This window comes from Armigeres subalbatus, chromosome 3, assembly GCF_024139115.2.
Source record: "Armigeres subalbatus isolate Guangzhou_Male chromosome 3, GZ_Asu_2, whole genome shotgun sequence".
In the NCBI taxonomy this organism is placed as follows: domain Eukaryota; kingdom Metazoa; phylum Arthropoda; class Insecta; order Diptera; family Culicidae; genus Armigeres; species Armigeres subalbatus.
Genome location: NC_085141.1, coordinates 337,062,012 through 337,078,011, shown reverse-complemented (window position 1 = coordinate 337,078,011; position 16,000 = coordinate 337,062,012). Strand labels below are relative to the sequence as shown.

The window sequence follows — 16,000 nt, the reverse complement described above, 5'->3', positions numbered from 1 at the left end:
TGTTCCCGACAGGGAAACCAAATTTTATGAGCAGCTGATTTGTTTTCAGCAATGCTAAACTGTAATTTTAAATTTCAAATGTACAATAATAATTTGTTTAATTTACTCACAAATAAACTGGTTTCCTCTCCTCGGTACTACCTTTTCCTTCGTTTGTTAAAGTAAGGTTCAACTACCCTACTTTGGGTCAGCGGATTTTGCCGTGAAACTGGAAATACTCTACGACCGATAAACCTAATTTGTAGTCCGTCCGATTAGGGGTTTGTAGTTTCACCGTATCTGCAGGTAAATATCATGAAATTGTTCACATTTATTTTTAACTAATTTTTCTATCTTTTCAGGAAATGAACTTTTCCTTCGAAATGCGATGGCGAACTTTGTTCATTGTGTGGTATTTTACTTCCTTATACGCTATCAACCACTGCCATCGCATCTTTCCTTTTTGTATCTTTTACACTACTGGTCAACCGTAACGTCCACCAGACCCAGCTAATCTAATCCTACATATTCCCGTAACACGGTAGATCACTTTGACGTAGTGTGTTGCGGTGTAAGATCTACCAAACAGAGCCCTAGCCTAATCCATTTTTCTAGCTAGGGAAATAAGTTGTGGTAATTAAGGATTCATCGTATTTAGTCCTCGCTACCAACAGCAGTCTCAAAAATAAAACATAATTAATGTTAATACCTTGCAGACAGTTGAAAGACTCGAATTCCTCTTGTTTGAGGCTGTGGTACCGAGTGCGACCCTGGATTACGCGTGCGAGAGGGATGACGTAGACAGGTTACCGGCATGTTGATTATTGGTGCGCGGAAATAAACACGGGCTTCATTGAGCTAATTAATACTTTAATATACCGTCTTAAATATAATCATTATCACCACTTATCACATTACCACCCCGATTACTACATTGGCGACGAGGTGCAACTGAACAGGTAAGAAAAAGGGTAAAATGTTAATCTAAGAAACTATATTCAAGGGTTTGAGGGAGAAAAGATTGTGGTTATGTTTACATCAGTTTATTTTTTTGGTCACGCTAATTCTCAGAAACGACCGGCTGCCGGAGAGTAGTACGGAAAAATCGTCGCTGGAAGCGATATGCTACATGGTAGCGACTGCTGAGATAGCAGTGGTTTAAACATCGTCGCTGGAAGCGATAGGCTACAGGGTAGCGACTGCAATAGTAGCAGTGGTTTTGATTTCGTCGCTGGAAGCGAAAAATACCGAGCTGCGAGTGTAAAAGTCACCGGAGGTGATAGACTGCAAGAGTGCCGGTTGAAAATCGGGTTGCATACTAATAAAAGTATCGTCAGCCAGCTGTCGAGTGGTCAAGCGGAAACCACTAGATTTTTGGTAACTTTAAACAAGTTTTCAAGTAAGAAACATACGTATAATTTTACTCATGTTTAGGATCAGCCAGTTTCACCATGGAGAAGTGGGAAATTCAACCTTTCAAGTTTAAGTCATTTCCTTGTAATGTCGTCCGAAATAAGTGGATTAAATACAAGCGTAACTTCGACTATATCGTTGCAGCATCTGGAGAAACAGATAAAACACGTATTAAAAATCTGTTCCTTTTCAGAGCTGGGCCGGATCTACAAGAAGTTTTCGCTTCTATTCCCGGTGCGGATGTGACTGAGGATAAGGAAAAGAATATCGATCCCTATTCTGTTGCCATACAGAAACTGGACACTTACTTCTCGCCCAAACAGCATGAAACGTTTGAACGGAATGTTTTCTGGACACTCAAGCCAAGCCATGACGAGACATTGGAGAAGTTTATGTTACGTTGTCAGGATCAGGCAAGTAAGTGTAATTTTGGCAGGACGACACAAGAAAGCAGGGCAATAAGCGTAATCGATAAAGTAATTTTATTTGCCCCGAGTGATTTGAAAGAGCAACTCTTACAAAAAGATTCTTTTGATATCGACGAAGTCGCAAAAATCGTTAGCTCATACGAGTCAGTGAAACACCAAGCGCAGATGATGAATCGACCATCTCTAGGATGTGCAGAGACATTCGAACCTAGTGTGAATGACAGGAACGTCAACAAAATTGGAAACATTCCTAATAAAGAATGTATGAGGTGCGGAAAGCGAGACCATTTCGCAAATGACCCAAAATGTCCCGCACGTGGCAAAGAGTGCATCAAGTGCAAACGGGTTGGTCATTTCGCTGCTCGTTGCCGAACAACAACAGTAAGGCGGAAGTACTCTGAGGAGCCTAGGCCAGGGCCCAGCCAAGGATTCAAACGGCAACGTGTACATGAAATCGAAACAGCGGAGGAAAGAAAAGATCAAAGCTTCATATTCTGTGTGAATGATGGAGAAGAATTTTTGTGGCTGAGGCTTGGGGGAGTGACGTTGCAACTGCTAATCGATTCCGGCTGTAAGAAAAATATTATCAATGAGAAAGCGTGGGAGTATACGAAGAACAATGGCGTGAAAGTTTGGAAACTATTATTCGTTCTTGGAAAGTTCGATGCACAAATTTCGGTAGAAGATAATGGAAAGATCATCGAACAGGTAACACCTCCCACTGATATATTTCATAATGTTACTTTAATAGGAATTCTCGTAGGTGGCTACGTTCTACGTTGTAATTGGCGGTCAACAATGCTTATCCAGCTTTTCGCGCACGTTAATGGCGGCTCTGTGGGTTTGAAAGTGTATCCGTCCCTGTACATCTTTAACATCTGGCTTGGGTTTGACATTCCGTTTTCCTCCTGTTCCATGATGAGGGGAGAGGGTAATCGAAATGTCAAACCCAAGTCAGATGTCAAAGAAGTACGGGGACGGATACACTTCTAAATCAACAGAGCCGCCATTACCGTGCGCGAAATGCTGGATTGGGCCATGCCACAGCTATGAGTCTAGGTGTACTGATGATTGGATTACCGAGTACACATGGAGTCAGCATGATTGAGTCTGCACATAAACGTCCTTTCCCTAAGATTAAAGGGTTGCAGGTGGAAATTCCCATCGATAAGAGCGTTGTTCCTGTGTGTCAACATCCTCGGCGTCCTCCAATTGCACTTTTGTCCAAAATAGAGGATAAATTAACGTCTTTACTGAATAGCGATATAATAGAACCCGTCGTTGGTGGTTGCCAGTGGGTTTCGCCATTGGTAACGGTGGTAAAAGATAACGGCGATCTTCGACTCTGTGTCGACATGCGTCGGGCAAATGCGGCTATTTTGCGCGAACGCCATATTATGCCTACGATTGAGGACTTTCTGCCACGATTTACATCAGCTAAATATTTCAGCCGGCTGGACATTAAGGAGGCCTTCCATCAGGTGGAACTAAAAGAAGAGAGTCGTTACATAACAACTTTCATAACTCATAAAGGTCTTTTCCAATACAAACGGCTGATGTATGGAATCGTCATCGCTCCAGAACTATTCCAGCGCATTATGGAGCAAATTCTTAGCCGTTGTGAGAATACTGTAAATTTCATCGATGACATTCTCGTATTCGGAAGCACAGAGAATGAACATGACATGGCGCTTAAGCTGGTTCTGTCGGTTTTGAATGAACACGGAATTCTGCTGAATCAAGAGAAATGTTTGTTCAAAGTAAACAGCCTTGATTTTCTCGGACATACTATTTCGCCAGATGGTATAAAGCCTTCGAATAGCAAAGTTGAAGCATTGCAGAAATTTCGTATCCCAAATACCACAGAAGAAGTCCGTAGTTTCCTTGGGCTCGTTACCTATGTAGGACGGTTCCTCCCGAATTTGGCGACGATTACGGCTCCTCTTCGTGAATTAATTCGTTCCGGCAGTAAATTTTGTTGGGGTAAGGAACAACAGGAGTCTTTTGCAAAACTGAAGGACTTGATCAGTAATGTTCAGCAATTGTATTTTTTCGACAATACTCTCCGTACAAGAGTAATAGCTGATGCGTCTCCAGTTGCGCTGGGAGCCGTACTGGTTCAATTTGAAGGTCCAACGGATTTCCAGCCTCGCCCTATCGCTTACGCTAGTAAAAGTTTAACGGCCACTGAGCGGAGATATTGCCAAACCGAAAAGGAGGCGTTGGCCTTGGTTTGGTCAGTTGAACGGTTTGCAATATATCTGTATGGAAGGACTTTTGAATTAGAGACGGGTCACAAACCGTTAGAAGCGATTTTTCAACCAACATCTCGTCGTTGTACTCGAGTGGAGAGATGGGTTTAATGCCTTCAGTCATTCTCCTTTGTTATAAAGTACCGCAAAGGATCATCTCTATCTCGCTTGTCGGTAAATTCAACGCCCGAAACCTTCGATCCGGAGAATAAGTTCATGGTACTGGCGGTAATGGAATCCGCTGCAATCGATGTGCAAGAACTGGAAAACACGACTAATTCGGACGCAATCTTGGGTATTGTTAAACAATGCTTGCGTTCCGGTAATTGGGATAAAGATGAAGCTAAGCCGTTCTTACCCTTCAAGCATGAACTTGGATTTGTGGGTGATATGCTGGTTCGGGGAAATAAGCTCGTTGTGCCGACAGCATTGAAGACGAGGATGCTCGATATCGCTCATGAGGGACACCCGGGAGAATCTGTAATGAAGCGGCGTCTTCGCGATCGTGTTTGGTGGCCAGGCATGGATAATGACGCTGTGTCTCGTGTGAAAGCATGTGAAGGTTGTCGTTTGGTTGGACTACCTAGCAGACCTGAACCGATAAGTCGCCGTCCACTACCGTCTGGACCGTGGATTGATATCGCGATGGATTTCCTCGGTCCGTTGCCTTGTGGTTCATATTTTCTTGTCATCATCGACTACTACAGCCGCTATAAAGAGGTGGAAATAATGTTCAAAATAACGGCCAGGGATACAATTAGTAGGCTTGATCGAATTTTTACTCGCCTGGGATACCCTCGGACAATAACCCTCGACAACGCCAAGCAGTTTGTAAGTACGGATTAAGATTCATACAGCAAGCTTCACGGAATCACATTGAACCATTCAACACCTTATTGACCGCAAGAAAACGGTCTCGTCGAACGGCAAAATAGATCTCTCGTAAAACGGCTGCAGATTAGCGCTGCTCTCGGTAGAGACTGGAAATAGACTTACACGATTACCTCATCATGTATTATACAACACCACACTCGATAACCGGAAAAACGTCTACTGAACTTATGTATGGACACACTATTCGATCGAAGCTGCCAGCTATAGAAGATATCGAGACCACTCCACCAAACGCAGATTTCCGTGACCGCGATAAATTGTTAAAAGAGAAAGGAAAGGAAGTAGAGGATATCCGTTGTCGAGCTACTCGATCCTCGATTGATTCGTGAGATATGGTACTTATGCAGAACCTACTGCCGAGTTCTAAGCTGTCCACTACTTTCAATCCAAAGCAGTATACAGTGCTTTCGAGATCTGGTCCTCGTGTGACGGTTGAAGATCATCAGACTGGAAAATCGTACGACAGAAATGTTGCCCACCTCAAGAAGGTTGTCGAACCTGAAGAATCACCGACTGGGACACCTGTCGACAGTTCTGAAAATCAAGAGCAGTTAGGAGTATCATCAGAAGAAGATTTTCATGGTTTTGACCTGGAAGATGATAATACAGCACGGCGCCCAAGTGCACCAGATCGACAACGCAGAACGGTGAAGAAACCGGCTTGGTTCAACGATTATCATCTTTAACTTCTTTAATATAAACAAAGGGAGATGTGGTACCGAGTGCGACCCTGGATTACGCGTGCGAGAGGGATGCCCGGTTAAAACAGTACCATAGGCTCAATAGTGTAAACAATTGGATTACCATATGCTCTACGGTATACAATAGGATATATTGTGTTTTAATGGTTGCACATATTGTATCAACACCGTGGATATAATACGTCAACATAGTTCTCTAATGTAACAGTACTTACTTGTTTTTGGATAATTTTAGTACATAAGTTTTAATTATTGATAACTTATGAAAACTTTATTCAAAATGCCAAACAATATTTACCCCATTGCGTAAAAATGCATTATTTTTCTCTAAATTTCATTGTTGAACGTTAAAACCGTCATAATTAAGAAATTCAATATCGTATTGTTTTACTATAAAAATACAATCAAATCTAATGTAACTCGAACGGTTTTCTTCGGATATTTCAACAATATAATTACGATACACTCTATTGTTTGACAAAAAAGTGCATGTAAAAATCTCAGATTTTGTATAGTTACGATACTTAACAACCCGTACGTTCTAATGCGAAAACTTCATTTACAATTAATTGAATGGTTCATAACAAAACATTCTAATGTATTACTAATATTTCATCTACAGTATAATCTAAGGTCAATTCATTGTTTTTGATGTTACAATAAATTGTATTGTTTTTCTATAATATTTTTTATTCGGGTGACGTAGACAGGTTAACGGCATGTTGATTATTGGTGCGCGGAAATAAACACGGGCTTCATTGAGCTAATTAATACTTTAATATACCGTCTTAAATATAATCATTATCACCACTTATCACATTACCACCCCGATTACTACAGAGGCTAAACTGTATGCAGCGGAAACAACTTTTCAAGCAATTAGTTAAAAAACCTCGGTACCCGGTCCTAGGCTGAACTGACTGCTGGAAAAATCGAGTTAGGGGTTTAAATACATACTAACTCTTCTTGAACTGATGAACAATGGTAGTGAGAGGAACACACGGAAGTTCTTATTACTGAACAAATTCTCTTGCGTGAAATGGTCTTATAGACAGAGCTAAATCCCGGGTTTTAAGAATTTCACTGGTGATATTCTAGACGCAAGACAAGGATGTGGCTAGGGCTCCGATGCATGGCCAAAAACAGTATTACTGTTCTGTTTTCTCAAGAAAGGATTGATTTCCTATTGATAAGGGGCGCGCCTTCAATGAGATTGCTCTCTATGAAGGGTCTAAATAGCGGGACCTTGTCATGGTGGTCTTGAGAAAACAAAACAACTGTATCGAAACCGATACTGCATTGCTTCTCAATAGCACTGGAGTAATTCGACAAGCACTTAAACGCTTAGGATACGGGTAACGCTACAATAGATCTAATAATTGGTCGCAGTGGCACACCCGAACAGGAAAAAAAAAATCCTACATAGCAGGAAGGCCGAAGATGAGAAGTGTTAAACTGCTAACTGGTAAGTGGAGCCATTGTCGGGGTTCGTGGACGACACTTGTTGAACTCCGGACGCGTTTTCGGGATCTGGAATAGCTGCATCATCTCGTTGAATATAGTGTCCGAATTACCGTGTCCAAACTCCTCATGGTATGGAGGAGGAATTATCGGGGGCCATTTTTCGAAGGAACTCTCCACGCAGTGTGCCAGTCTTCCATCCATGCGCCATGCTTCGTCGACTAATGACGGTGAGCTTTTGTAGATATACTCTTTGATAGTTTCCAACAGCGCTCCCGACGGTCGTTTTAGGTTGTGCTCATCCCATCCGGAAAGCTATCCCATTGAGCCTATTGCCACAGGATTGTCTCCGCATGCTGGAGCTCTTCTCGCCGAAGAGGCGCTTTTAAGGCTTCGTAGTTCGCTGCCGTCGACTTCTTCAGCCGACAGTAGGCGATGGAGCGTACCACGGTTGCTGTCACTCGCAATAGTTGTGTTCAGCTCAATGGCGTAGTCTAATTTTCTATTTTTCAACTACACACGGTGTGGGAATCCGTCCAGAAGCGTTCAGCGTCCCAAATGAGACAATTTTTTCAGGCTTCTTCGGATTATGGACGATGGTGAGAGGGTACCTGAAAGTTCTTCGGCGGTAGCGACATGTAGCCTTTCAAGATGCCCGGAAGCCTTCTTTCACAAGGCCCACAAAATTTCCTTTCAAAACCAAGAGGCCCGGGAGCGTCCTTTCAAGAGGCTCGGAAGCCTTCTTTCAAGAGGCCTGGAAGTTTTCTTTCAAGAGACCCGAAAAACTCCTTTCAAGAGCCTCGGAAGCCTTCTATCGAGGCGCTCGGAAGCTTCCTTTCAAGAGACCCACAAGCCTTCTTTCAAAAGGCCCAGAAGCCTCCTTTCAAGAGGCTCGGTAGCATCCTTTCAAAAGGCCTGGAAGACTCTTTTCAAGAGACCCGGAAGCCTCACTTCAAGAGGTTCGGAAGCCTCCTTTCAAGAGGCCCGGAAGCCTCCTTTCAAGAGGCCCGAAAGCCTCCTTCTTTCAAGAGGCCCGAAAGCCTCCTTCTTTCAAGAGGCCCGAAAGCCTCCTTCTTTCAAGAGGCCCGAAAGCCTCCTTCTTTCAAGAGGCCCGAAAGCCTCCTTCTTTCAAGAGGCCCAGAAGCCTCCTTCTTCCAAGAGGCCCAAAAGCCTCCTCCTTTCAAAAGGCCCGGAAGCCTCCTTTCAAGAGGCTCGGTAGCATCCTTTCAAAAGGCCCGAAAGACCCTTTTCAAGAGGCCCGGAAGCCTCTTTTCAAGAGGTTCGGAAGCCTTCTTTCAAGAGGCCCGGAAGCCTTATTTCAAGAGGTCCAGAAGCCTCCTTCCACAAGGCCCGGAGGCCTCCTTTCAAAAAGCCCGGAAGCCTTTTTTCAAAAGGCCCGGAAGCCTCTTTTCAAGAGACCCGAAAGCCTCCTTTCAAGAGGCCCGAAAGCCTCCTTTCAAGAGGCCCGAAAGCCTCCTTTCAAGAGGCCCGGAAGCCTCCTTTCAAGAGGTCCGGCAGCCTCCTTTCAAGAGGCTCGGTAGCGTCCTTTCAAAAGGCCCGGAAGACTCTTTTCAAGAGGCCCGCACGCCTGCTTACAAGAGGCCCGGAGGCCTCCTTTCAAGAGGCCCGGAAGCCTCCTTTCAAGAGGCCCGGAAGCCTGCTTTCAAGAGGCCCGGAAGCGTCCTTTCAAGAGGCCCGGAAGCCTCCTTTCAAGAGGCCCGGAAGCCTCCTTTCAAGAGGCCCGGAAGCCTCCTTTCAAGAGGCTCGGAAGCCTCCTTTCAAGAGGATCGAAAGCCACCTTTAAAGAGGCTCGGAAACCTCTTTTCAAGATACCCGAAAGCCTCCTTTCAAGAGGCCCGGAAGCCTACTTCAAAGAGGCCCGGAAGCCTCCTTTCAAGAGGCCAGAAGCCTCTTTCAAGAGGCCCGGAAGCCTCCTTTCAAGAGGCCCGGAAGCCTCCTTTCAAGAGGCCCGGAAGCCTCCTTTCAAGAGGCCCGGAAGCCTCCTTTCAAGAGGCCCGGAAGCCTCCTTTCAAGAGGCCCGGAAGCCTCCTTTCAAGAGGCCCGGAAGCCTCCTTTCAAGAGGCCCGGAAGCCTCCTTTCAAGAGGCCCGGGAGCCTCCTTTCAAGAGGCCCGGAAGCCTCCTTTCAAGAGGCCCGGAAGCCTCCTTTCAAGAGGCCGGCAAGCCTCCTTTCAAGAGGCCCGGAAGCCTCATTTGAAGAGGCTCGGAAGCCTTCTTTCATGAAGCCTGGAAGCCTCCTTTGAAGAGGCCCGGAAGCCTCCTTTCATAAAGCCTGGAAGCCTCCCTTCAAAAGGCTCGGAAGCCTCCTTTCAAAAGGCGCGGAGCCTCCTTTCAAGAGGCTCGGAAGCCTCCTATCAAGAAGCCCGGAAGCCTCCTTTCAACAGGCCCGGAAGACTCTTTTCAAGAGGCCCGCAAGCCTGCTTACAAGAGGCCTGGAAGCCTCCTTACAAGAGATCCGGAAGTCTCCTTTCAAGAAGCACGGAAGCCTCCCATCAGAGGCTCGGAAGCCTTTTTTCAAGAGGTCCAGAAGCCTCCTTTCAAGAGGCTCGGTAGCGTCCTTTCAAAAAGCCCGGAAGACTCTTTTCAAGAGGCCCGCAAGCCTACTTTCAAGAGGATCGGAAGCCTTCTTTCAAGAGGCCCGGGAGCCTCCTTTCAAGAGGCCCGGAAGCCTCCTTTCAAGAGGCCCGGAAGCCTCCTTTCAAGAGGCCCGGAAGCCTCCTTTCAAGAGGTCCGGAAGCCTCCTTTCAAGAGGCTCGGTAGCGTCCTTTCAAAAGGCCCGGAAGACTCTTTTCAAGAGGCCCGCAAGCCTGCTTACAAGAGGCCTGGAAGCCTCCTTACAAGAGATCCGGAAGTCTCCTTTCAAGAAGCACGGAAGCCTCCCATCAGAGGCTCGGAAGCCTTCTTTCAAGAGGTCCAGAAGCCTCCTTTAAAGAGGCTCGGTAGCGTCCTTTCAAAAGGCCCGGCAGACTCTTTTCAAGAGGCCCGGAAGCCTCCTTTCAAGAGGCCCGGAAGCCTCCTTTCAAGAGGCCCGGAAGCCTCCTTTCAAGAGGCCCGGAAGCCTCCTTTCAAGAGGCCCGGAAGCCTCCTTTCAAGAGGCCCGGAAGCCTCCTTTCAAGAGGTCCGGCAGTCTCCTTTCAAGAGGCTCGGTAGCGTCCTTTCAAGAGGCCCGGAAGCCTTCTTTCACAAGGCCCGAAATCCGTTTTTAAAAGGCTCGGAAGCCTTCTTTAAATAGGCCCGGAAGCCTTCTTTTAAGAAACCCGGAAGCCTCATTTTAAGAGGACCTGAAGCCTCATTTTAAGAGGACCGGAAGCCTCCTTTTAAAAGACCCGGAAGCATTCTTTCACAAGGCCCGAAACTCGTTTTTTAAGAGGCCCGGAAGCCTCCTTTCAAGAGGCCCAGAAACATCCTTTCAAAACCTTCTTTTCAAGAGATTCGGAAGCTTCCTTTCAAGAGGCCCGGAAGCCGCCTTTCAGGAGGCCCGAAAGCCTCCTTACAAGAGGACCGGAAGCCTCCTTTCAATAGATAACAAACCACGATAAAAGAGAGGCAACAACTGTTCCGAATCATAACAAGCCATGATAACAAATTTATCAAACTTGTATACAAGTGCGAAAAAACTGAATCGTATAGGCAGCCTCCACAGAAAAATGATGATTCTCTTTTTGCTCCTTTCGGGTTGGTTACTACACAGCTGTGTAGAACAAGTTGAAATGCATCATCAGAGCCAGTGCTCCCCACATTTGGAGCTTTCTAAAAGAAATTTATCATGGAGTATAACATCCCGAATCAGTTCTCTATCATGACAGCTTGCGAAAAAAGTTTCTCGCGCTATGCTACATATCGTATGATAAGTGATGATGGTAAGTGAGAGACTTGCTCTTTCTCTTTAGGATTCAATCCCTGAAAGGAAGCCTCCTATCAAGAGGCTCGGTAGCGTCCTTTTAAAAGGCGGAAGACTCTTTTTAAGAGGCCCGGGAGCCTCCTTTTAAGAGGTTCAGAAGCCTTCTTTCAAGACGCCCGGAAGCCTTATTTCAAGAGGTCGAGAAGCCTCCTTTTACAAGGCCCAGAAGCCTTTTTTCTAGAGGCCCGGAAGCCTCCTTTCAAAAGGCCAGGAAGCCTCCTTTCTAGAGGTTTGGAAGCCTTCTTTCAAGAGGCCTGGAAGCCTTCTTTCAAAAGGCCCGAAAGCCTCCTTTCAAGAGGCCCGGAAGCTTTCTTTCAAGAGGCCTGAAAGCCTCCTTTCAAGAGGCCCGGAAGCCTCCTTTCAAGAGGCCCGGAAGCCTCCTTTCAAGAGGCCCGGAGGCCTCCTTTCAAGAGGTCCGGAGGCCTCCTTTCAAGAGGCTCAGAAGCCTTTTTTTCAAGAGGCCCGGAAGCCTTCTTTCACAAGGCCCGAAATCCGTTTTTAAGAGGCCCGGAAGCCTTCTTTAAATAGGCCCGGCAGCCTTCTTTTAAGAACCCCGGAAGCCTCATTTTAAGAGGACCTGAAGCCTCATTTTAAGAGGACCGGAAGCCTCCTTTCAAAAGACCCGGAAGCATTCTTTCACAAGGCCCGAAATTCGTTTTTTAATAAAAACTATGTATGCAAAGTGGCTTTTTGTGACAAAGTCTCCATGTCCAGAAAGTTTAATAGAAATCTGAGAGGGTGCTGCCAGCTCCGAATACGATTTGGCGCGAAATGCGACGATTGGCGCAAATGGTTGATTTTTTTTATTTGGGTGTTTAGATTAACCAGACACCAGAATATAATGATATAAGATGATGAGGTCGTGGATAGATTTTTGTATATTTTCTTTTAGTTCTATGATTCGAAACAAAGATAATGTTAATTCAGGAAAGTATTATTATTCCAGAAACCTATATATAATGTATGCGCTCATAAAATTTAACTTCCGGGTTACGCATAGCTTCTACACTATTTATATTTTTTTCTTAGGGTAGTTATGCCGTCCTTTTACTCTAAACTTCGACGTTTATTATTCGGCCGCATTACAATCGAATTACTCGGTTATTAATACATTATTATTACCTCAAGTTTTTCAGAATTCGAGCCATTTGGTTGAAATGCGACTGGTTATTAATGAATGTGAGGTCCTACTAAAGTAAATCATCTTTCTATCTTAGAGGTGAGCCAGCCAAGGGCTGAGAACCTCTTTAATAAAGACGATAATAATAATCTTTCTATCTGTATGTGCATTAGTATTCGCCTTCATTCCGAAATGATATTTCACTGAATACGCTAACAGTTATTAACAACATATGAGTAGAACGAAGATATTTTTACTTAAGATAAGTTATCTTTCCAAATAAGGCCATACTTACAGTCAAATCAAATCAGAACTTCAATATGTACGTACCATACGAGCCCGGTGCAGACGATGGAACGACATTATAAACAGCGACAGTCGCTGGTGAGGTACCAACGGCAGCTGTATTGATGATAGTGGGCATTTGCTGTTGGACTGGCTGCAGAACAGCAGTGACTGGCGGTGGCACAGCTGGACTGACTACGCGAATCGTTACCGGAACGTTTGGAATTGTAATCGGTTTTTGATTACTATCTTCGTCACTGCTTTGCACATCAATCATATCGGGATGGGCGCTTGCCATGTGGAGCACGAGCGAGCTGCTCTTCCCAAAACGTTGTTCGCATATTTCGCATTTGATCCTTTCATCCCGTGTGAATGGTTTACCGGTATGTGTGGTTTCGTGTTCCAACATCGTTCGTTTCAAGATGAACGATTTTTCACAGTAGGAGCACTTATGGGGCTTTTCACCTGGGGACAAAGGTACAGATTTAGAATATGGACTCAAATAACAATACAAATAACCGCTCACCTGTATGAGTCATTTCATGTCTCCTGAAGTTTGTATGATTAGCAAAAGCGTGATCACAAAAGCGACATTTGTATGGTCGCTCTCCAGTGTGTGTACGCATGTGATAGCGCAGATGCAGTTTAGCCTTAAACATCTTCAAGCAAACCTACAGGATAGCGATAAGTCAGGATCTTCTATAGGTTAAATAGGTTACGCGAAATGTTCAACTCGCTTACCTCACACTTATACTGTGGAACCTCTACATGATTGGACATATGAATCTTTAATCCTGACTTCTGGCGGAATGTCATTCCGCAGACGGTACACTGTGGGGAATATTTCATTCATTAGTTATATTGTCCTAAATATTTATGATATGAACATTGCAGTAGGCAATTTAAAATAGAAACTTTTTTACTAAAGACTTTCTTGATTCGAAAGTTCATATATTTTATTTCTTGTTTAATCACATCCAGTATCATCTACTCACCTGATGGGGTTTCTCATCCGTGTGAATTGTGTTCACATGTTTAATCATGGTACTCTCCCTGGTGAATGTTTTGTCGCAGATTTTACACATGAACACGCTACCACCGCCGTGCTCTTTTGCGTCATGCATATTCAGACCGTCCGGGGTGGTGAACTTTAGCCCACACAAAGCGCACTGATAGTTGAGGCGCTTGTATTTACGCCTTTGATGGTTGATAATCTTTCGCTTGTCGGCAAATCGTCGGAAGCAGACCTGACACTGTTCCGGTAGGTCCGGGTTTTCCAGATCTGCCTCCTGCTTGTCAATCCAGTGAGCCCCTTGCGAATGCTCAATCAAATCTTGCTCGTTCGTAAACGATTCGCCACACTTTGTGGCACAACATACCCAGCCGAATTCTTGTTTCGTCGTTTCCTTAACTCGCGCAATCAATGCAACCGGTTCATCTTCCGGGTGGATTCTGAGGTGTTCCCGCCGCTTACCAGCAACTTTGAAACGGAGTTTGCATTTGTTGCATTCCCAAACAGTTTTTAAGAGTTGGACACGGTCCTTATGGAAGTTAACGCTTCGTTGGGAGTCGTATTTCCGTTGGCAGCCGTCGCAAACTATTTTTTTCTTGCAGGGTCGCGAAGGGTTTCCTTCCCTTTTGGCGTGCAACGTTTGACGATGAACATCCAGCTCCTGAAAAGTATTGAAAATGTGTAGACAACCACAGCAGATGTGACTGCCCGAAGAAACTTCTATAACCGTGAACAACAACTTTTCTTCTTCGTTAAGTGTCTGACTCTCCTCGTTTTGAATGGGTTGCTTCTTTGGTAATGGTTTTGCAATCCTTTTACGTGGTTTCGGCTTTGATTTCAATCCAAGTTTCTCCCGTTTCACCGTTCGTTTAGTCTCTTCATCAGTTCCTTTCCAATCACTGTCGGTATCATTATCCAATTCAATTTCAAAATCGATCTCAGGAACGGGATCATTGCCAGTTTCATTGACCAGCTGCTCCAGTGGCTCAGATTTTATTTTGGGAGATTTCTCTACAGGTGATTCGGTTTCCATACGGGAATCTACTGGGACTATTTCTTCCTTGAAAAGCTTTCGTAATTTACTGTCGGAATTGCGAGTAGTTTTGATGAAAGCGACAAGCAGTTTTATAGTTTCGAAGCACTCTGCGCAAATCACTGTCGGTAAAGTGTCGTTTTCATCAATCTGATGTAATAGAAGAGAATGAACGGATTTTAAATAGTGTGTACGAAGTGTACCCCTAGAGGGGCTCAACCAATACCAAGTGTACCAAGACCGCCTTGGAAAATATTATGCCAAGTTGAAAGACTTTCCGGATAAATAATAATCTAATCGGGAAGAATTCTACAGGAAGTTATTTAACATAATAGGAATTGTAATGTTTTGGAAACATCCGGAGTTGTGGACTGAGACTCAGATATTACATATGAAGTGACCAGAAGAAGGCGAGCACAATCAAATAATCCAACAACTTTACGGTCCCTAACAACATGCAATGTAATAATTCCGGTCCATCATAATGCGGGATACGGAAATAACATTTGAAAAAACAAATTTAGTGTCACGGAGGATAGTTATCTGTAGCAATCTTAGGGAAGTGTAGACATGCAGTTCATATTATATTACCTGGACGGAAGCATACTCGGTGATGAGATTCGCTATCAGAGTACCATCAAATTTGGAGAATATGGGAATCTGCTTCCGATGGCGTCTGTTCGGCTTGGCTGGGTTGACCGTCATACACGTTCGACACATGCCCTCCACGGATTTCTGCTTGTGATTCTTTCGATTTTTCATGGTGCAATATATTTCGTCCAGGCAAGCAACACTAATTTTATTTTGGCAAATTTAACTGAGAAGCTGCAGTACTGTTGACTCCTAATCCACCGAGCGCGATTGTAAATAAATAATTTTGACACATCGGTGTCCCGTTTCCCGTTACATCGTTGAATCAATCGTGGAAAAGATCTCTACGCGTGAGAAGGTAAACAGGCCTGAATGCGCTGCACTCACATCCAAAGCGAATGAGTGCGTGAGTGCTGGGAGGGTAATAATTAGGGTGAAACAGAGTCTATTATATAGAGTTGCGCAAAGAGAATCTTCTTACTCTTATTCTGAATGATGCTCTTGTTATTATTTTGAAAACTTTCATTTTTGTTCAACCCTTCAAGTGACTTCACGGGAGTGATCACTTCTAAAGCATTTTAATTCGATAACCAAAGTCACCTACAGAGTGCAAACACGTGAGTTTCTTGTTGCAACTTTATTGGGGGGTGTATTGAAGTTTTTTGAAGCTGTTTCTAGAACAAATCTAATACATTTCAATTTATGAGTTTTAATTCGCCATAATAATCATCAGGCGATAACAATACTTCCGCCTTACCCACAATCATTTGTTTACTTTGCTCGATAGGTAGACGGTTTGACAGTTCAATAGGTAGATTTGGCTTCACTCTTTGCGTAACTCTATATATAATAGACTCTGGGGTGAAACAAAATATATTTTAGTTACCAGATAAAGATTGTCGCTTCGGTTC

The 16,000-nt window shown here is 44.4% G+C and overlaps 2 protein-coding genes across 2 annotated transcripts; one reads left to right on the top strand and one right to left on the bottom strand.

Moving 5' to 3' along the window:
* Nucleotides 1–1,430: 1,430 nt before the first annotated feature.
* On the top strand, nucleotides 1,431–5,018 carry LOC134222754 (uncharacterized protein K02A2.6-like). The gene is made up of 6 exons (XM_062701915.1): nucleotides 1,431–1,438; nucleotides 1,586–1,809; nucleotides 2,146–2,528; nucleotides 2,957–4,051; nucleotides 4,214–4,903; nucleotides 4,980–5,018. The coding sequence occupies exons 1-6, from the start codon at nucleotides 1,431–1,433 to the stop codon at nucleotides 5,016–5,018; spliced, it is 2,439 nt and encodes an 812-aa protein (XP_062557899.1).
* Nucleotides 5,019–11,966: 6,948 nt separating this feature from the next.
* On the bottom strand, nucleotides 11,967–15,417 carry LOC134225772 (zinc finger protein 91-like). Its single transcript, XM_062706127.1, has 5 exons — nucleotides 15,090–15,417; nucleotides 13,449–14,648; nucleotides 13,195–13,284; nucleotides 12,980–13,124; nucleotides 11,967–12,918 (listed from the first exon to the last, which is right to left on the bottom strand). The coding sequence occupies exons 1-5, from the start codon at nucleotides 15,258–15,260 to the stop codon at nucleotides 12,476–12,478; spliced, it is 2,049 nt and encodes a 682-aa protein (XP_062562111.1). The 5' UTR covers nucleotides 15,261–15,417; the 3' UTR covers nucleotides 11,967–12,475.
* Between the last annotated feature and the right edge of the window lie 583 nt (nucleotides 15,418–16,000).